The 22525-nt window shown below is 29.7% G+C and overlaps 1 protein-coding gene across 1 annotated transcript; it reads left to right on the forward strand.

Annotated features, from left to right (window-relative positions):
- The first annotated feature begins 131 nt into the window (after positions 1 to 131).
- Positions 132 to 21446, forward strand: LOC142320446 (secretion-regulating guanine nucleotide exchange factor-like). The gene is made up of 6 exons (XM_075358221.1): positions 132 to 285; positions 1943 to 2308; positions 8562 to 8748; positions 15217 to 15450; positions 16909 to 17064; positions 21000 to 21446. Exons 1-6 carry the CDS (start codon positions 268 to 270, stop codon positions 21155 to 21157), a joined length of 1119 nt encoding a protein of 372 aa, XP_075214336.1. The 5' UTR covers positions 132 to 267; the 3' UTR covers positions 21158 to 21446.
- Positions 21447 to 22525: the final 1079 nt, after the last annotated feature.

The raw sequence follows: 22525 nt of genomic DNA on the forward strand, positions 1-22525 counted from the left end.
GACTGACTTTGAAGCAAATTTTGCAAATCTCTTTTAAGAATTTTAAGTTATTTCTTGGAACGTATTTAGAATGCCCTTATCCAGCGAAACCTACATAAAAGTAAATTCCAGCATTAAAATTTAAATGCTGTTCTTATAATATCAATAATGTTGCTTTTGTAACTATCGATAAAATTATCCACCCAAAACTCGTAACTTAATCGAATATACCGATGTAAACTAACGTGTAATATTTTTTTCTAACCTTTTCATTTATTTTTTTTATTGATGAAGTTGTATAGCTGGGTAAGTAATAAGCTATTTTAATGTTAAATAATTGTGTACCGTATGTATCCGGAATGACTGCTTATCATTTATATTTTAAAATTATAATGAGAACTTGATTCAAATTGCTGGATGTAGCGTGTTATGTTTTTGTATTGTTGTCGCTAGAAGTAATTTTCTGTCGTGTACACATTTGGATATAAAAATGTATTTTTATCTTATGTTGCTGTGCATGTACTGCATAAAAATGCATGTTTCTACATGCGTCACCAGTGGCGGATTTCTAAATAGGCTTAGTAGGTTGTAGCCTACGGCAGCAAATTTTCGTAGGCGGAAATTTTTTCCGCGGTCGCTAAAAACGGCGTACCGGTATAAACTTCTGAATTTCTTATCTCTACTTGATAATGAGCCTCACGGTGACGGCTCGGCTGTAAGAAATAAAGCAAAGGCGGCGATTTGGTTCAGCCTATAGGCGGCACATTTGTAAATCCGCCTGTGTACGTTACAGCAGTTACAAAGACGAACATTGCGATGTACACATGATGTTACATTTGTATCTGTTATAAAATAATGCTCTTAATGAAGCTTATATAAATTACTTAAATTAGTGATGACTAAATAATCAACGAGGAATATATTTCTCATTCTTGCTTTCTTATTTTAGTGAAACATTCATGAACAGTAGTTCATATTTATCATTAATGGCACATCAACATCCCGTCTCTTCAAGGTTTTGAACCATCTTAGAGTGGTTCAAGGTATTGGTATTTAACATATTCATATCTTTGTAAAATTAGGGATTTTATAGATACAATGAAGGAAGCATCAGGTTATAATGTGAATTTGTTTAGTATCTTTTATAGAATCTGATTAAATTTTTGTAATTTAAGAATGACCTTTTTTTTAGCGTATGTTGGAAGGTGTATTTTAGACGCAGGTGAAGCAACTATACTCTTACAATGCTGAAATGGGTTGAAACACATACATTGCAATTTTTTTATTTTGTGTGTGTGGATGTTTTTTTGCATTGAAAATTGTATCTTGTATGATTTAAGACTGAACATTTAGGAAATTCAAATGGTTTAAGTATTTTTAAACTAAATTTCCATTTTCTATTAATTGCTTAGAACCACAACAGTTATTTATAATTTTTTTTACTTTTTTCCTTCTAAAATCCTGCTATAAATAATTGTTTTGTAGTGCTTTATAAATATTGCTTATTTTTCAATTAGTGTTTAGTATTATTATTTTTCTTTTGCTTTTCCTGTTTAATTTTGTGGTTCTTTTCCAAAATATCTAATAATATTGATTGTTTAACAATTAAAACGTTCATCTAGGTTTAGTTCTCAAATAAAGTTTTTTGTAAATGTTTTTTGAAGCATATCTTATTAACCGATGTACATGTGAGACTATTATCTAGTGTTTTATATTTATTATAAGCCATTTTAGTAAACCTTTCTTGATGATTTTAATTATTTCCAAATCCTTTTAATATTTATGCTTTCTCATGAAATATGTCAGCAGTTTCTTTTCATTGACAAGCATTTTTAGAAATTTTAGCAGTTATGAGAAGGGAAGTTTATTTTGTTACAAACTACAAAGTTAAAATATTAACCATAGACTACAATATAAAGATATGAAATGAAATGTTTGTTACATTGTATTTATTTTTTTCCAGGGTGCAAATAATTATGGCCAACTTGGTCTTGGATACATATGTGAGCAATGTAATAATCCAATGGTAGTACCAGAATATGAGTTAAAAAATAATAATATAAAATGTATAAAAGGAGGAGGAGGACATTCTCTTATATTAGATAATGATGGGCATGTTTATGGATGCGGTTTAAATAGTTCTAATCAGCTTGGATTTTCAGATACTAATGATAATGTATTACAATTTAAAAGAATAAAATGTCTTGATAGTTATAAAATAACACAAATTTCTTGTGGTTGGGAATCGAGCTTTGCTATTACAGAAGAAGGACATCTGCTAGTATGGGGATCAAATACATATGGTCAACTTGGAATCTCAACAGAAAAAGTATGAATCATGTACATTTATTAATTTTAACATAATGTTCTCTATTGGTGTTGACTAATTATGCTTTTCTCCAACTAATAGAAGTAGTTATATTATACATTCTTGTGAGGTTGGTATATTAAAAATGATTATTTCAGCTATAAGTAATTGTAATTAAATTATTTTCAAAAAGAGTAGTGAATACTGATTGTTCAAGTCCCCTACTTCTTATGACCTACATTCCCTAACAGTACAAAAAATTACATTTGAATTATTCTTTTTAAAAAAAAGTATTTAGGTTCTCATCTTTCATGATAATCTGTCCTGAGACAGATCTCTTCACAATGTTTTCTACTTCTATGTAATCTTTTGAGTTCCTGATAATTCCTATTTCCTTTTAGATCATCTATAATTTTAATTCTTCTCTTCTTTCTTCATTGCACTTTCTACTGATCCTTCTAATGCTGTTTTAATCAGTTATTCTCACTTTCTTGGTACAAGGATCAGTCAAATATAAACTGGACTTTTGTTTTTTTAACATTTATTAGTACATAAAAAACAGGTTTATTGCTTTTCTATATAGTCTCTCGGAAGTTCTACACATTTTTCCCAATGTGTGGGTAGCTTGTGGATTTTACACAACTGCCCAAAAAGGAGTGTAATGTTTTAGGGTGTATGTATGTATGTTTGTTCCGCCGTAGCAGCTCAACGGCCGAACCGATTTAGATGAATGACTCTGCATTGGAATCCTTATGTTACTGGGAATGACATAGGCTATATAATATTATATATATATGTATGTATATTTATAAAAATATATGTAGTATTGGAGATTTGCTGGTTGAAACACAAACTTCAAATGAATTGAATTCTTGAACTGTGAACTCTAAGTGTTTATCACTTTGCTAGATGGGTTTTGAATTAAATCAATTGAATGAATAAAATTACAAAAATAATAGAATTAAATTTATGTTAAATAAAATAAAATAATTTTAAATAAATTAAAACAATTTCTGTTTAATAATAATGGGCTTCCATTACTGGATGTGAGGCTAGAATGGTGAGGTGGTATAAGCACCTTGTACGAGTTTAGACCAATCTTCACCATCAACTGGTAACGAACGGGGTACCCCTGGGCATTGTTTTGGGAGATACAATGGGGTGTTTTATAATATCTCTGCAAACAATCGTTTGATTTTCAAAATTAAAATGGGGTATTTTTTAGTAGGTTAAAGGCTAACTTTTGTATGCATCAAGTACACTCTTGATTTAAAAATTACGGTTATTTGGAAATGCTGTTATATCTTCGCAACCAATCTTCCAATTCAGAATTCAAACATGGTATTTGCAGTTTATACAAAATCACGATGGAACCAAACCAGAACAAAAGAGCAATGTTTTTTTTCGGCAGTCGTGTTTTTTAATATTTATTTCTTGTTTGAAAAATATTTATCTCTTGTTCCCGGTATTTTTCTTTCCCTTTTTTTCTTTTTGGAGGATGTTCTAATGTTTCCCAGTAAATTTTATCCAGTTTATCTTGAATGCTAATGGCTGTGTGAGCCTAGCAATGTCATGGAGAAGAATCACATCTCTGATTGGCTAATGGCGCCTTTTATTTCTGTAGTTGGATTTCTTGTCTAAGAGCTGGTGGTAGTAGTATTAGTAGTAGTATGCAACATTAATAGTGCAAAGTTTGTTGAGAAAATTTATGAACAATATTCCTTTTCAGTCTCAAAATACAGTTGTAAGGACTTTTCCAGTTGACATGGGTTTTTACTCTTACAGTCAAGGTCTTCACTTCTATGCCACTCTATATTTGCAAATTTCAACTCAGGAGTGTATTGATGCATCTGTATGTCTACAATTCGATGCAAAAATTATTTCCCTCTTAATGAAATTGATTCAGGATACTAGCAAATTCCCTTTCAGGACTATTTCAGATTTTGGGTCAGAGGTTTTGGAACCCACCTTGCACAGACTTTATGGAACCCAAGGTGCTTTTTGATAAAGGGATGCACAATTCCATACTGAAACCACTTCTAAAACAATTTTATGTATTGTAAACTACTATAGTTTTCAATGAGATCATGAATCGATCTAATCTTGGCATCCATCATGCTTATTCTTGAACGCTATTGTGACTCATTTTCTACAGCTTCATGTCCTCCTTTAAATTTGGTAGCCCAGCTGTAGACTTAGGTACCTAACATCATATCGCCAAACTTCACATGCAGTCAACTCAAAATTTTGGAAGGTTTGATGCCCTCATCTGGTGAGAAACTTTACGATAATACATTGCATAACTGATGATGAAACATCTTGATGTAATATTATGCTATTGACCAGAGAAATCCGAATGACAAGGCAGCTGAAGCATCAAACACATCAGCCTAATTCCAAGAATTTGATAAAATGCAAGTACCAGATGGGTATTGCTGTTACTTTTAAATATATTTCTTTTCTTCAAGAAGTATACAACTCAAATAACACAAAAACATTAAACTAAAAAAATACTTTGAAAACACAGTCAGAATAAGAGTAATTTTACATTTATCAAATGGCAGTGTTATACTCAAAATTAGCTGTAGTTAAAAGTTGCAGAAACTTTGCCATGCAATTGTCATTTATATATCGATATTTTGTATTGTGTTAGCTATCTAATTTAATAAGAATTAGCATCTGTTATAGATGGTTTGGTATTATTTATTAAGCTATGCAAAGAGTCAGCCAAATATTTAGTGTTAAAAATTTTCAACTTTTCATGAATATAATGATTGCATCCACTAAACCGATGTACAATCTCCTGCTGCCACATAAGTCTAATTTTTTTTTTTTTTATAAAATTGTAAATGGTGAAATTTTTAATAGCATATTGCATTGTTAGAGAAAAAAAAACAAAAATGGTATTTGTAGGTAGATAAGCGCTACGTGTCGTGTAGTGCTGATGAAATAACAAAGTTGCAAGAATATTTTTTATTATCACTACATCTTAAAAGAGTTGTAACTTCAAAGATCTTATTTTAGTAAATTATTTTCATTTGGGGTATATTTAGAACGTTCTGGATACTTTACTATTATGTGTCAACTAGTCTTATCTTTTATGAGAGGTTATCTCTAAAGTAAAGACCGTTTCATTGTAAACAAAATTTATTCTGAAAACTTTATAAATATTTTTTATTTCTTTTAAACTGCATACCTTATACTACTTCTCTTTATAATTGCCACATGAATTAAGATATTTATCATAGCGATACACTAGCTTCAATATACCCTCGTCATATTTTCTGTAGCTAGTCCATTTAGCCGCTGATTAACAGCATTTTTAAGTTCATTGTCACTTGCAAATTGCTTACCACTCAAAAATTCTTTCAATTTACAAACAAATAGTAATCAGAAGGAGCTAACTGCAGACTATATGATGGGTGATCATAAATTTCCCATCAAAATGTTCTCAATAAATCATGTGTTGGATCTGCAACATGTGGAAGTGCATAATTGTGTAGAAAGACGATGTCGTTGGTCAGCTGCTCATGTCGCCGATTTTGAACGGTGCGTTGCAACTTGCATAGAGTTTTGCTATAGGCTTCTGCATTTGTAGTCGTTCCATGTGGCATGAAATCAATCAGCGGTATGCCAAACCAATTCCAAAAGACTGTGGCCATCAGTTTGCGTCCAAATGGCTGTGGTTTGATCTTTGTTGGTCTGGTTGGTGATTGAGGATGACACTGTTTTTGGATGTTTCTTTCATTCATTACATTATCATCATACACAGCAACTAACTGCCTATGAATTTCAGCTGACTTAACATTTTGATGGTTTAAAAAACATATGGCTTCACATATTTCACAGTCGTCGGCAACATCGATTTTCCTATTCATTTTATAACGTAATAATTTGCACATAATCAAAGATAATACAATGCGACAACGTATAGATGACAATGCAGTGTGTATATTACTAGTTTTTTTTTTTTTTTTTTTTTGTCTTCAGTAGTTTGACTGGTTTGATGCAGCTCTCCAAGATTCCCCATCTATTGCTAGTGATTTCATTTCAGTATACCTTCTACATCCTACATCCCTAACAATTTGTCTTACATATTCCAAACGTGCCCTGCCTACACAATTTTTCCCTTCTACCTGTCCTTCCAAAATTAAAGCGACTATTCCAGGATGCCTTAGTATGTGGCCTATAAGTCTGTCTCTTCTTTTAACTATATTTTTCCAAATGCTTCTTTCTTCATCTATTTGCCGCAATACCTCTTCATTTGTCACTTTATCCACCAATCTGATTTTTAACATTCTCCTATAGCACCATATTTCAAAAGCTTCTAATCTTTTCTTCTCAGATACTCCGATTGTCCAAGCTTCACTTCCATATAAAGCGACACTCCAAACATATACTTTCAAAAATTTTTTCCTGACATTTAAATTAATTTTTGATGTAAACAAATTATATTTCTGACTGAAGGCTTGTTTTGCTTGTGCTATTCGGCATTTTATATCGCTCCTGCTTCGTCCATCTTCAGTTATTCTACTTCCCAAATAACAAAATTCTTCTACCTCCATAATCTTTTCTCCTCCTATTTTCACATTCAGTGGTCCATCTTTGTTATTTCTACTACATTTCATTACTTTTGTTTTGCTCTTGTTTATTTTCATGCGATAGTTCTTGCGTAGGACTTCATCTATGCCATTCATTATTTCTTCTAAATCCTTTTTACTCTCGGCTAGAATTACTATATCATCTGCAAATCGTAGCATCTTTATCTTTTCACCTTGTACTGTTACCTCGAATCTAAATTGTTCTTTAACATCATTAACCGCTAGTTCCATGTAAAGATTAAAAAGTAACGGAGATAGGGAACATCCTTGTCAGACTCCCTTTCTTATTACGGCTTCTTTCTTATGTTCTTCAATTATTAGTGTTGCTGTTTGGTTCCTGTACATGTTAGCAATTGTTCTTCTATCTCTGTATTTGAACCCTAATTTTTTAAAAATGCTGAACATTTTATTCCAGTCTACGTTATCGAATGCCTTATATTACTAGTATGGCCATGAATGACACAGGTGCACCAACCTTAAGGAGAGGAATTTCCCAGCTGTCCTTACTTTAGAGCTATCTCTCATATATTTAATTATTGTATTTGTTCAAGTAAAAAAAATGTACTGTTAGGAAAAGATTAGATTACGTTTAATTGTTATTTTTATTCAATTATTTCTCTTATTTTTCATTCTGATAAATTTTTTTTTTTGTCTTCAGTCATTTGACTGGTTTGATGCAGCTCTCCAAGATTCCCTATCTAGTGCTAGTCGTTTCATTTCAGTTCTGATAAGTTTCATTTCAGTCTGATAAATATCTTTCATTATAAAAAGATAATATCAACTGATAATAATTGTTATTAAATACAAAGTGATGCATGGCTAGATGCCTCTTAGAAAGTTATTTATTTAATTTATTGCTGTGTGAGTACACTACTGCTATATTTTTTAAAAGGAATTGGAATGAGTGAAGATACTGAAGTAGACTACTACAGAAAATTCATAAAAAACATTCTGGAAAAATAGAGGCAGCTGACACATAAAAGAAAATATCCAGTTTATTTTTCATAACACTTAGTATTAACTGAAAACTAGTACTTAAGTAGAATTTTAAATATATTAATGAAAAAAAAAAGATGAAAAGTGGTATTGTTAAATATTGCCATGAAATACATAAGAAACTAAAGCCAGGTTAGGGGAAGTTACTTACAATATCTATTTAAAATTAAACAAATGTATCTCCTAATCATTTTTTTTTTTAATGAAAAATACTCAAAAATAATTATTAAAATTCTCTTATGTCAATTTTGAAAAAGATCATTCTACAAATGATGTCTGGAGTCTACAAATCCAGTTAAAAATGTGTGTATTAGTTCTTTTTAACAATAATTAGATGCACTTTTCCTATTAGTTGTTACATTTACAATGTGAAACTATTTATGTGGTTCAAAAATTGTTAATGCTTGAAGAAATTGCAAGTGGTATTTATTTTTATTAACTCTTTTGTGAATGCTTGGTTGTCAAGCTGAACTATATTCTAATTTTTTGCCTGTTTCTTGATAGTAAAAAAAATTTCCCCAGTATATTGATTCTTCTTTATAACATACAAAAGAAAAATACTGTTAAAATTATAGCTAATTATCAAATCCCTAAACACATTGAGGTATATTAATCAGCTAAGTTTTGTTTTACGTTTAGACTAAATAATGTGATTAGTTATATTTATTATTTTTCAGAACAAAATAATTCAAGAACCAACTCAGTTATTATTAAGTGGTGTAGTACAAGTATCTTCTGGTTTGCGACATACTGCAGCTTTACTAGATAATGGACAAGTCATGATAAGTGGGAGTGGACGAAAAGGACAGCTTGGACTTACAAGAGATGGCTTTACTGTTACACATACTGATTATTTTCAAAGGGGTTATAAGTTTAATTTAATTGTATTTATATTTATGTATATGCAATAATGTGGAAATTAAATCTAAACAGGGGAAATTAATTTTTTTTTGTTGAATTTTGGCTACAATTTGCCACACCCATTCTCTGTATTCTCAGAGTAATGCAAGGTTATATTTGCTTATCTAAATAAATAAATATTTTATTCTGATCATACATAATAATGCATTATATTGATCATGTCATTGTATTGATCATTACGGTACTCCTCAGATAATCGAGAAAAAGGAACTGCCCCATTAATTTCATGGATATATCTAGAGAATCCGATAAAACATTGATCAGAGCAACATTACAAAATGTCCTATTAATTATAAAATAAAAAAAGATATATCATTAAAGTTAATTTTAATTATTTAAAATGTAAATACATGAAATGAATAAATGTAAATACATTGAAATAAGTTAAGGTAAATATGAAGATACTATGAAAATAATTCACAATTCAGGTGTCAATGAAAATTATTTTAGTATAATCCAACAAAGTTAACCTCGGGTAGTAACTGGATGCATACTCATTCATCTGGTGAGAGAAGAGCAGAGTAATGGGAGTGTACTGTGTAGTGTGGAGACAATCACATTGTGGTATAGCTGACTGCAGTTAGTGTTTAATACAGTTTGGTTGAGGAAGCAACTCTTGATATAAATGAACGTTATCTTATTTCTTACAGTTAAACAGTATTTTTCAATATTACATTTTTAACAATATTTTTCAATACTGCATTTTGATGGGATTTTTCAATACTACGTTTTCATAGTATTTTTTAATACTGATTTTAAACGGTATTTTTTAATACTGTGTTTAAACAGTATTTTTCAAGACTATTTGAAATATTTTTTAGTACTTTAGTTATGCCTCAACCAAGATCTGTTCATTAAGGTAGGGCCAGGTATAGCTTTTAGAAGTTAGAGTGAGTGCTTAATAATGAACATATAAAACATATTTCATTAGAAAATCCAAATACATCATGTTCAGAATTTCAGATTCGTTTCGCTAATCTGTGCAGAATACCAGTTGACTCTTTAAAAAAGGTTTTGACAGAATCAAATAAATTAAGAGAAGACAAAACTTTTAGTACATCCGGTAAAACTTGCACACAAGTGCAAAAAAAACTGAATGTAAACAATTTTCATAAAGTACATTATGGAACATAATTTGTAATTTTCATAAAAATCCACACTGCATTGCCAACATTAAAAAATATTTTGAATATTAAAAAGAATGCCCAGAATTAGGCTTCAATTTTAGTCATGAAACATTGAGAGAAATTTTTGTTGAATGTTGGTTTCACGTGGAAAAGAATAAAAGACAAAAAACTAATTTTAATAGAATATCATGATATATGCTTTAAATTTACCATCTTTTTAAAAAAAAAATATGCAATTACAGAGAGGAAGGAAGGCCGATGGTTTTTCTGATGAATTTTACATTCATTTCACACACTTGCAAAGCAAAGCCTGGAAGGACTGATTGCTCCTGCAATAGCTATAAAAAAAATATTAATAAAGGGAAGAGACTAATAATCATTCACACAGGCAATGAGACTGATGGTATACCTAATGCACTTTGAATTTTTAAATTGGGTGCAAAGTTGGGGGATTATAAAGAAAAATGATTACCAAAAATTATGAAAAATGTGTAGAAAAACAATTTGTACTAAATCTTCCAGAACGTTCAGTTTTATTAATTGATAATACACCTTATCAAAATAAAAAGTTGAATCCAACCCAGATTCTAATAGTAGAAAGGCAGTTTTGTTGGACTGGCTACAAAAACGAAACATTCCTTGTAATGCGATTATGTTCAATAATAAATTATATCAGCTCGTAAAATTGAACTAGCCATGATACGAAGAGTTTGTCTGGATAATATACTTAGAAAATATATGGACAGTTTGTTGAGATTGCCATCCTATCATCCAGAGTTAAACCCAATCAAATTAATTTAGGCAAAAGTAAAGAATGATATAGCTGCCATTAATATCTGTAATAAAATTAATGTCAAAGAAATGATTCAACAAATTTTAACAAGTTGTCTGAATTTCACTGCAATCTGAAAACAATTACTTTTAGGCTAACAGAGACATGCAGGCAGAGAAAATAATAATAGCGGGTGATGACAGTGACAGCTACGATGAGGATATAGAGGTGTGTAATGAGAGCAGTGACACTGCTAAAGATGCAGACAATAACATGGATGGAATTGAGCCGCTAAAATAATTATGATTCTATAATTTTAAATAAATTTTTTATAAGTATAATAATGCAACTGTAAATAATGTAAATTATAAAAATTAATATAAACGTATGATTTACTCCAAACAAAAAAAACTATTTAAAATATATAAATGAAAAATAAACAGATAAAAAAATGGAATTTTAAACAAGTTGTCACTCATTGGCGATGGCTATTTATGTTGCAAATGCATTCGTTCATGTCAGTCAAGGTTACTCAGTATAAGGTGGGCTTTTTCAACAACCAAGCTGCATCCACAGTGTAGTGGGGAGTCCTCCCACCATCTGCTGCGCAGTAACTACATGAGGAAAACTGACCACCTCTAAATACTTATATACACATTAAATGGGATGTAGGAAATTTAGGGTTTTTAAAATTTTTTAATTAGTGTTATTTAAGAATTCATTGATAGAGTTATGTTTTTATAAGAGAAAATCTTATAATTGCACTTGAAATAAATTGGGTGTGAAAATTTTTTAAATGGTTTGGTAATGTATTAAAAATGGCAATGGAAGCATATGTATTATAAATCAAAGTATTATGTTGAGTTACATGAAAACAGTCTTGCTGTCTGGTTTGGTAGAGGTAGATCCATTTTTTTGGCTTTAAAGAATAAATTACTTCTTTTTAGTAATGACTGCACATTTATAAAAATAAACAAGGATTAAAAGATTGCACAACACAGAATGATGGAGGGAGTAAAATAACTGATAACTCTCTTTCTTGGTTTTCTTAAAAAGAAAAAAAAATTGATTCTATCCGGTTTCACCCAACAATTCGACAAAATATTACTTCTAATTATTTTTGTTACTGTTGTAGTTCATTGCTTAATTTTTGTTTTTTCTTTTATTTTATTTTATTTGGTCCTACTTAGCCATATAGAATCAAGTCTTTCCAGCCATCTTATAATCACAAAATCACAACATTGATAACAAACTCAGTATTCTTCAGTCATAATATGTAATATTTGTAGCAAAGTCAAACTGTATTGTTTTACTTTAAAGCACCATAATAAAAACACTAAGCTTGTCATTATTATTAAATATTAATTGTACTTACATGTATTCCCATCTGAAGTGTAACATCATCTCTTGAGTCTTCCTCAAAAAGCCAAAACAAGTTTTCATGTTTTAAAAATAGTCTGTCACATCATTATTTGGTGTCCATAAGTATAACATGTGTAGTTCAACATTTAGAAAATAAAAAAAATGTTAATTTATCCTTGTGTATATATTCATGAAATTGCTAAAAACTATAAACTTTGCTAAAAACTATAGTCATTTATTCTTAAAAAAAATTATCAAAAAACCAGATAATAGAATGTTTTTGTAAAACCTAATATGACCAATACCTTTGTTTTACAAGAAAGGGCCTTATTATGATTTCATTGCCATTTTTTAATAAGTTATTGAACGTTCAAAAAATGTTCTACCAACTTTTATAAAGTACAATTTAAAGGCTTTCTTTTAGAGACAGAGTATGATGCTGGTAATGAATTTTTAAATAATACTAATTAAAATAAAAATCCTGGACAATTGTGTATTTTGTGATATTGCTCTGATCAAGGTTTTACTATAGTTTCTGTTGATCCATCTAGGGAAAATGCTGGGCCAGTTCTTTTCTCTTTTTATCAATGGAGTAGCGTATTTACTCATTCTTGACAAAATCGAAATAAGGTATTACAGTGTACCAATCAGAAAAAAATTTTTTTTATACAGCAAAGGACACATCTTAACATAATGAAATATTCATGGATACAACAATTTATTGTGAATATTAAAGTCGAGTGTTTTCTATGAGTCAGTTACTCTTTCATGCGAAAAGTACTCATCTAATTTAGCTAAAATTTTGCATGAACATAGTTTTTATACCTGGAAAGAACATAGGACTATTGCCATTATGAACAGTTTCAAGATTGGTGGTCATTTTAATGGGTTGTAGAAACAATAAAATTATGTTCCTTGCTGATATTCAACTTTATTACGGCCATACCATTGGTAAAATTGAATTCAGAAACCATTTGCAGTGTTTAAAATTAAATTTTCTATAAAAAAAGGTCTCTTGTCTTTTTGATATCTCTTTTGGTTATCGAGAAAAGTAGCTTTAAATGTGCAATGGTGAATGGCATACATTCCTCTAGACCTACCCTTCATATTCAAATGCCTCTATTTTCCACTTTAAAGTTGCTATTTTGATGACAATAAATAAGTTGCAAGGGCAAGTGCTTCAAGTGGCTGGTCTTAAACTTGGAGAGTCAGTGCAATGTGGCTTGCTCCAGTCTTCTGTGGGAACAGAAGATATATATATACACACTCCAAAGAGAAAAGCTTTAAATATTGCATACAATTCTATTTTTTAGATTATGTTGTTCGCAGACTATTCCACAAAAAAGTTAAAAACATAAAATAAAATAAAAAAAATGATCAATGAAGTATGCTGTCGCCTCTTTGTGGTGTTTGCCAGGTAATGCTGAGAACCATGCAGTATACGTTTTTACCCATGTGAAGGATAGGTAAACATCTATAACTACTATTTTTAAGATGATTAAGTCTTCCGCTGACCAAACTGTTGTTTTGTAGAAATTACAATACACCGATGTCTTTTAAATCAATATATTTGAATTGCTATTTATCAGTATTATTTTTACAAGCATGAATACAGTGGGGGTCCAGGGGGCAGAGCCCTAACCGGCTATGATATAATAAATTAACAGCCACAGTTACATCTTTTAACCATATTCTAAGTGCATGTATGCCAAAATAAAAAAACGCATGTAAACAACATCAGTTACGCCAGAGAACAGATGTGAAAGCAGTACTAGTCATTGAAGATGGCTTCAAGGACAACTGAAAATGTTTTAAGTTAGTTGTTAAAAAACGTACTTATAATCTTTATTCCATTTTTTCTTCTTCGAAATTTCATTCCAGTATCTATTTTCTAATGTGAATACCAACGAATCTATGTCTTTAGTATTTCTTCTGACATATTTTTATTTCTAATTAAGGAACAATAATGTCATTGAATTATTTTCTTCTTTCCTTTACTGAAAATTCTACTATTATAACATCAAATTTTTCGTTTAGATCCTTGGCTTAGTGCTTCTTTTATATGCAAATTGAAAAAGAGTGGGAATAAATTGTAGCATTTATCAACCTTTATTAGGGCTTGTCTTTACTATTACCATCATGACTACATAATGTTATAAATAATAAGCAGTTTTTTTGTATTCTTTTAGAGATCTTAATTAATCTGGTCCATTGTACCATTTGTAGAAACTGAGAAATAACATCTCAGTTTCTACAAATGCCATCTAGGTGTCTTTGCTCTTAAATGTAACTTTCAAAATATTTCAGAGCTAAATTGCCTTCTGGCTGCTCATATTTTTTGAAAAAAAAATATCTTCAAAATTATATCTTCAGATTTCAATCATATCTTGATTTAAATAAATAAATATGGTGTCAATGTATTCTCAGTAAGATGTTTTATTTTTTTTTTTTAAATATGATTTGGTAAAACTAATATTTATGATATTATTTTAATTGTTTAAAAATTAGCATGGCCATCATTTTATTGAAGTTCATTGTGTTTATTTATTTCAGAAAGAATAATTAAAAATTTTGTACACAATTTCATTTAATGTCTCAATTCGTTTTTGAGATAAGAATTTCTTGGAAAAAAATAACGTAAACAGACAGAAAGAATGAAAACAGTATAGTTTCAGATAGGAATTATTTTATTTATTTATTTTTTCATGAATCAATCAATTTTAATACTTAATTTAATAAATATATCATTCTTTAATTAGAACTAATTAATATACTAAATTAGTATATTGTACTTTATTTTAAGAAATATACTGTTCTATTAATATTAACAATTAAATAGAGTACAGAAGAAGAATCATTATGATAGTTTGTAAAAATAGATACAGTAAATTAGCAAGTGGTGTGTTATAAACTGCCAACTTCTTCAATGAATCATAAATCTTAAATCGTGAATCTTTTGATGAGTTTGCATTAGTCTTTAATAAAGATTTTAAGGATAAAAGATAGAATAATTTTGAATGTTTTAATAAATGTTACTAATTTTTTGCGCGCAAATATCCATACTATGAAGATATAAAAATGTTCCTTCTCTGTTAAAAATAAAAAAATATCTATCCATAAAAATTCCTGTAATTTAATTTTTGTTTACAGTTCCTTTCCTAGAAAATATAAAAATGGTTGCTTGTGGGCAGAATCATACGATGGCATTAACTTATGATTGTAAACTTTATGCTTGGGGTGATAATAAACATGGACAATTAGGAGGTAATCCCATGTTTGCTAATTCTGTTCACTCACCAATTTGTATCGAATCAGCAACTGAATATCTTAACAACAATACAACTGATATGCAAGCAGGATGGACACATTCAGTTTTATTATCAGGTATTATCAGTTTTAAAGCAATAAATAAATTTAAAAAATCATTAATACTTTAAAATGTGGTAAAATCAAAAATCAGATATAGAGTAAGAACAGACTGTGCACCCTACAAGGTTCTCCATGCAGGTGAATGACAGAATAAACATTCATCTATCTATACCTATGGGGACTATTTTATGTATCTTCTTATTCACCTTGACTGCAATGCCACTATCATCTAGTGTAATTGAATGCAGCCGCCTGTACTTGTGCATAATCATCCTAAAGAATGCAGTATCAGCTGTCACTGTGGGTCTTTGAACAAGGTTTAGCACTGTTCACCATCAGCATTCAAAGTTGCCGATCTGCTCACCCAAGGGATGCATGAACCAACCTCCGTGCTTTGAGTGAGACTCATCACAAACAGCTATGGATTTTGTTGGGTACATGCCTGGTTCAGGTCCATTAGAAATTATGAGCCCAGCAAACCCTGTCCTACTACTGATTTACATACTTGCAGTTTAAGATTGAATTAGCTAATCAACTGATGACAAATCAACCACTGGAACCTAATCAGGACACTTGCTATGTTTTTTGCCCTGTAGAGATCACCAATATAAATTTAGTTGGAACATGAAATGATCTTAATTGAATAAGACAGTGAATATTTTGATGTTATACCTTATGACAGAACACCATTTACTAGTATTGTTTGGTTTCCAAATCTCATGCAGATTGCTATAGAGATGGTTTAACCCAATGTGAAGGTAGAATCTATCTTTTTTAAAGTAGAGTACAAAGTTTGAAATTAAGAGAATAGTGGAAAAAAAATTAGGACATTAGATGTTGTTTTCAAACTGCTACACTTGAAGGAACAATGGGATGGGTTGGCTGCTGTTACATCAAAACAAATCCTGTTTCTGATTGATATAAATATTGTTGATTAGGGCCAATATGTGATAACAATCAGTTTTACATTTAACATTTTGACATTTGATTTTACATTTGTATCTCACTCCAATAATCAGTTCTTATTTTGTATTAATTTTCACTATTTATTGTAAATCCTAGAATAGAATTGGAATTATTGTTTGACATTTAATTTTTTCTTTTCTAAATAATAAGACGCTAAAGAATAAGGAAATTGTCTATTTGTAAGATTTCTACAGACAATTTTTTTTTTAAATTTTAACTGAAGGTTCCCTTCTAGGTAAGAAATAATAACTAAAGGGACACCAGGCATTTCAGCATCTGTTCATTGTTTTTAAACAATTTGAAAAATAAATTAAACAACCTAATCTGTTTGTTATATCTTTAAATTTAATGAATTATAGTATGTTATTAAGTACCAATATGCTTATAACATTGCGTTATTAAATTAAGATCAACCTGATTTCAATTAAATATGTTTAATTTATGATAAATTACCATAAATAAAATGAAATTGAACATAATAAGATGAAATACATTTTTAATTTACAGGAAATGGCACTATTATTAATTGTGGAAGAAATTCTTATGGTCAACTTGGAATACTTGAAGAAAACAGAATAAATAACTGGATTCCACAATGCATTCCTTTAAATAAATCATTTACACAAGTTGCTGTTGGATCAGAACATAATGTTGCTGTCTCGGGTATGAAGTCATAATTTTTACTTGTTTCTAAATAAATACATATTTGTTTTGAAAATTTAATGTAAGATAGATTGTGTTGTATTTTAAAAAAGGTATTTTAAAACCTTGTTTTAAACTGTTTTAAATAAGGTATTTAAACAAGATTTTAATGACTTTTCTGAACTAACCTTGACTGAGATCTACAACTATTTATATGTCACTGTTGCACAATAAGTCAATTAATAAACATAATGGATAGTCATGTCTGAGCATGTGCTAGAATTTGCTTTGCACTGGACAAGTAAGCAGCACTTAATTTTAGTTGTACGACATGTAGGTACAGTATGGTAAATCCCATGAGAAAAAGGAATGAGACACATTGAGCATTGAAAACCCACATGGTTCATTATTCAGTAGCTATTAGAATTTGGTATGGCTGTGAATGTCGTAAGAGAGAGAATTAAAATTACCTAAATATTTAACCTATAAAATTATTTTTTGTTGCTGTAGACCGTAGGAGAACTTATTAAACTACAAAAATTAAGTCTTTATTTGGCCGAAATCTATTACATACTGAAAATTAAATTCATTTGGTATTAAGAGTAAAAGAAAATTGTCTTATTACAACGTTATAAGTAACTTAATTCTAACAGCTATGGCTTGATGATTGGATCTTTAATGATAATATATTTTTAAAATCTTAACAATATTTTTTAATATAATAAAACTTGATTATAACAAGATTCAAGGGCCTGATCAGATATGTTCATTACACCCGAGTGCTCGATACTTCCGAGTTGCCACCTTGTAACCGTAAATCTTTACGCTGTTATTATCTATTATAATACAAAAAATATACCATATTCCTAAGAAGAAGCTGTTTTAAAATAAAACATTGATGTGTTTTGTATTATAGATTAACAAATAAAATTTAGATACAATACAATTTTTAGATGCTAATACGTTTTGCTTTTAACCAAAACTGTTAGCGTTCAATGAATTAGAAAAAAAAAATGGTAATAAGTGTGCAGCAAAACTTACCAAAACCAATGAGGGAAGTAACAAATGAACACCACATAATAATTTCTATGTCACGTTTTTACGTACTAACTATATTTATTAAATCTAAAATATCATTCTAATCTATTTGTTTTTCATTCTAACAGAATACATAAAAACTTAATTGCGCAGACAAACTAATTAGCCTTAAAATAATAATTTTTTTTTTTTGTTTAATAATCTTATAAGTGTAATCATCAAAACACGTTTTGTAGTTTCACATATGCCACAAATTCATCACTTACATTATTAGTTTCACTAAACTCCGTTAATTTTTTAAAACATTCTTTGGTGTCATTCATTGATATGACTGGGCGATTAGTAGATTAATCTTCGTTTTCAGTTTCAGCTTTGCTATTACCTGTATGACTACAAGTTACCTCAGTAATAATGTCATCAGTCGGAATTTCTGTAATATGTACATTGTCATTGGCTGTTGCGTAGTCATCTATTGAGTGTTCTTGAAAAGCTAATTTATTTATTGAGTTAAGAGTTTGAATCCTTACTGAGAGTGGTATATTGTCTTCATCATGGTAATCTTCCGTTGAAATATGCCGTTCAATATTTTTTTAGCAAGAATCGCTAAAATGAAAACACACTCACTGACACAGCTACATTATTACTGTACTGTATTTAGCTACTGGGTATTTGATTGATCACTTTAACACATTACTGTTTGTTTAACAGATTCTATAGTACAGTAATGTTTTTTAAACTGAAAATTATGACTACTGAAATTACCAGTGGAGGAAGGACAGGTAAAATTTATCTTCAACCATGCCCATTTTCAGACTTACCCTTAAATCGTTTAAAATGTGCTATAGAGTTTGAAGAATCTGTTTGGGCAGTTTTGACAGTTCATTGTTTGGTTCCAGTTTTTCCTGGAATTTTGCAAACAGAAAAACTCTAGTAATTAAAATAACTACCAGCCTTTGTAATACCACAATTGAACTTGTACTGTACGTACTGTACAACGTCCTGTTACATACCTCTTGTTCACCCTTCAGTCCTGCCCTGAAAGAGTCTTAAGATAAAATGTCACAATCTTTATGCATAAATCATGAATGCATTATCCGTAAATGAAGAAATGGAATTTTCCTTGTGTTGAGATTATTTTAACTTTTTTGAACTACAGTATTTAAAAAAAATTAAAATCCTCATAATAACCAAATTTATGATGATGATACCTCATTAAAGCAAGTTAATTTATCATTAATGAGATAGAAAAACCAAACAAATCCTGGAACTTTGCTTGTTACGAGCAAGCTTGTTATTTGCAGGTTCCACTGTATTTTAATTAGTAAATTTAATCATCTATTAAATTATATTGGTGAGCAAACCAAACCACTGCAAACTTAAACACAATTGCGACATGTAACATTTTTGTGAATGAATTTAAAAAATGAAAACATAAATTAAATTCTGTATTTACATTAGCAAAATTTTTACAAAAGATGTTCAAAGTGAGCTCTGAGCAGTGATGCACATTTGTGCTTGTGGCTCATATTCAGGGCCATCTGATGCAAACTGTCCTGTCTCCCCACCGTATAGTGATCTACCCATTCCTGTTATAGGTAGTAACTAGTAGAATCAGGCCAACCTAAATTCTCTGTAGGTAAGAAAAGCCAACAACTCAATTGTACAGCCAATGTTGATTTGTATGCTGTTATCAGTGACGTTGATTTCTTGTTTAGTATTAAGTCTTCAGTTTGAGTAATGTGGGGATTCGATTCATAAACTACGTCCTTCAAAAAGCCCAAAGGTAAAAATCACAACTAGGCAAATCTGGGGAATGTAGAGGCCAATCTCCAGCCAATCTGGAGAAATGTTTGCTAGTATTTTTCAATGTTTTGCATGTTGGTTCCATCTTGTTGCAAGAAACCATATTCTTTTTCATTATCTGTTAATAAAGTGTAAAATTTTTCAAAAATTTATAAATGATTTAAAATCAGAGAAACACTCTGATTTTCTCATTGTAGTTGCTTAAAGATCTGGTGAAAATTTTCAGTCATCCAGTTGTTGGTGTTGTATAAATTAACTTGCTAAGGTAAATAAAACTATGACTTGCCTAACATGAAATACATCATCAGGTGTATTTGTCCATTGACTATGTTTTCAAGAAGCCAGTTGCAATAATTAAGAGTTTTGGTTTGCCTGTTTTCTTAAGTTGTTGCACGATATGGTTTCAAATTTAAATTACGAAGACTCATGGCAGGAGTGTAATTAACACCACTTTGTTGTGATAACAACAAAAGTGTTGTTACACTTTTACACCACTTTTTGGACCTCAAACAAATATTATAATTTTTTCTCTGAATATCGTTTATGGCCTCCAGAGTCCTAACAGAAGGTCACCTATTTTTTTTTTGTTTGAAACCAACTAAGTTGAATGGCATTTTTTAACCAAATCATATTTACTACTTTTTGCTGGAATAATGGCTCTGAAAATTTTTCCGTGAGTATGGTCATGTTCCTTGAAAGGATCCAAAACACGTAACCTTCCTCGGAGAAACAGAAAGGCAAAGAACAAACTATATTGCACTGAAGCATGAACAGTTTACAACTGAGAAAAATAGATGAAAGTAGTAACATAAGCAACCATCATTGATTCTAATAGTAGCAGCGTTAAAGGTGACTCAAAATAATTGCAGTTCAAGCCGGTTCTCTTCAGTTTTAAGCTGTTCACCCAGAATTCGTATTGTTTAAAGTTTTAGTTAATCCTTCATTTAAAATATTCATCTTGGTATAGATCTCTTTGAAAATACTCAAATGAAGATTATAAAAAAGAAAAGGCTCTACATGAAAATTTCTTTTAATTTTAGCAAAAAATTATTATTATACGAAAAATGTAAGATTTATGAGTTAATTAAAAAAAAATATTGGTTTCTTTACTACAGTTGATGGAGAATTATTGAGTTGGGGATGGAATGAACATGGTAATTGTGGACTCAGTAATTTCAACAACATCTTCACACCTACTAAACTTCAAATACAAAATAAGGTAGTTTTAATTGGTACTGGATCTGCACACAGTTTTGCACTGACGGAAAAATAAGTTGTGTATATATATAATTTTTTTTTAATAAATTCAATTTTTAATTAAAAATCTTCCTTAGTTTTGTAATTCTTATACTATGCTTGCCTAATTTTGTGTAGAATTATATTCACTCTTAAGGTATATATTTTATTATTGAAACTTTTGGCATCCTTTATGTTTTGAATAAATATATAAGATGATAATCATGAAGAAACTTATTTATATAAATTTTATTTATTTCAAAAATGTTTGCAGATTAATTAAAAATATGTAACTTTAACAATAAAACCAAATTTATAAAAGATTATTCACTGTTTGGAATCATTTTATTTAAAAAAAAAAACTTGTATAAATGATGCTGTCTGGATTCACCAAGAAATAAGAACTATAGAAAAAATCATCCTAGAAAAATGATGATCTTATTCATTACCTTTTATAACTTTTTTATATTTCAGATGATATCTGAAATAAAGCTTAGAGTACATATAGTTAAAATCAGGTTTGAAAACTTTGTTATAGGTAGTATTCCATTCCATATGTGTATGTAGCCTATATACTATGGGCTAATATAGTAGGTTTTTTACAGTTTCTAACTTTTCCCTTAATTAAAATGCTACTTATCTCAGAAATAGATTAAAAGTCATAACTGAAAGTTGTAAATGGGCCTGATACATCACTGTCTGAATTGATGAATTTATCATAAGATAATTAACCTACACAAAGAAAACATTTGGATCCTAAGTGGAACTGTAATTTATAATGAAACAGATCAACTAATTTCTTTTAGGTCTACTCTATGAATTTCCTAAATATTTACTATTATTACCCACCAGTTGATGAGATATAAAATATATTGAATCTCTATGCAGTTTAAAGTTTACATTTTGTGGAAGTAATGTTTTTGTATAATATATATTGTATATATTAATATATGACTATTACTGAAATTAATCTTTTTAAGATTCATAATATAAAATAATCATCCAAATTAATTAATTTAAGTGGTATAGGAAAGCATTTTGGTGGTAAAGTGAATAATCAATTAAGATTTTGTTGTGTACAAACCAAGTTTGGTTAAACGAAACTTGGTTTGTTTGCTTTCATTATAATCAGACCTTATTGTTTTGCTTTGAAGTGCCTTTTAATATGCATAAAGTGCTATCTTTTCATTATTTAATATTTATTATGTTTTGTATTAGGGCCTTCAGAAAGTTCTTGGCTTGACACAGAGATGGTGCTTGTATGATCAAATGACTATAAAAATTGTCAAGTATGATTCCTTAAATGATGTTCTGCAAAGTTTCAGATGTGTATGTATAAAATGGCATGTTTGTGGTCACTGAGTACGGCAAACAAGTTTTAACATTTTCTGGAATGAAAAGTTTT

The sequence above is a fragment of the Lycorma delicatula genome, chromosome 2, assembly GCF_047948215.1.
Source record: "Lycorma delicatula isolate Av1 chromosome 2, ASM4794821v1, whole genome shotgun sequence".
Classification (NCBI taxonomy): domain Eukaryota; kingdom Metazoa; phylum Arthropoda; class Insecta; order Hemiptera; family Fulgoridae; genus Lycorma; species Lycorma delicatula.

Excerpts from the sequence above, each read along its gene's own strand:
- LOC142320446 (XM_075358221.1), top strand. Across the intron at positions 15,451-16,908 it reads ACATTCAGTTTTATTATCAG|GAAATGGCACTATTATTAAT; the intron begins GTATTATCAGTT and ends TTTAATTTACAG. Across the intron at positions 17,065-20,999 it reads ACATAATGTTGCTGTCTCGG|TTGATGGAGAATTATTGAGT; the intron begins GTATGAAGTCAT and ends TCTTTACTACAG.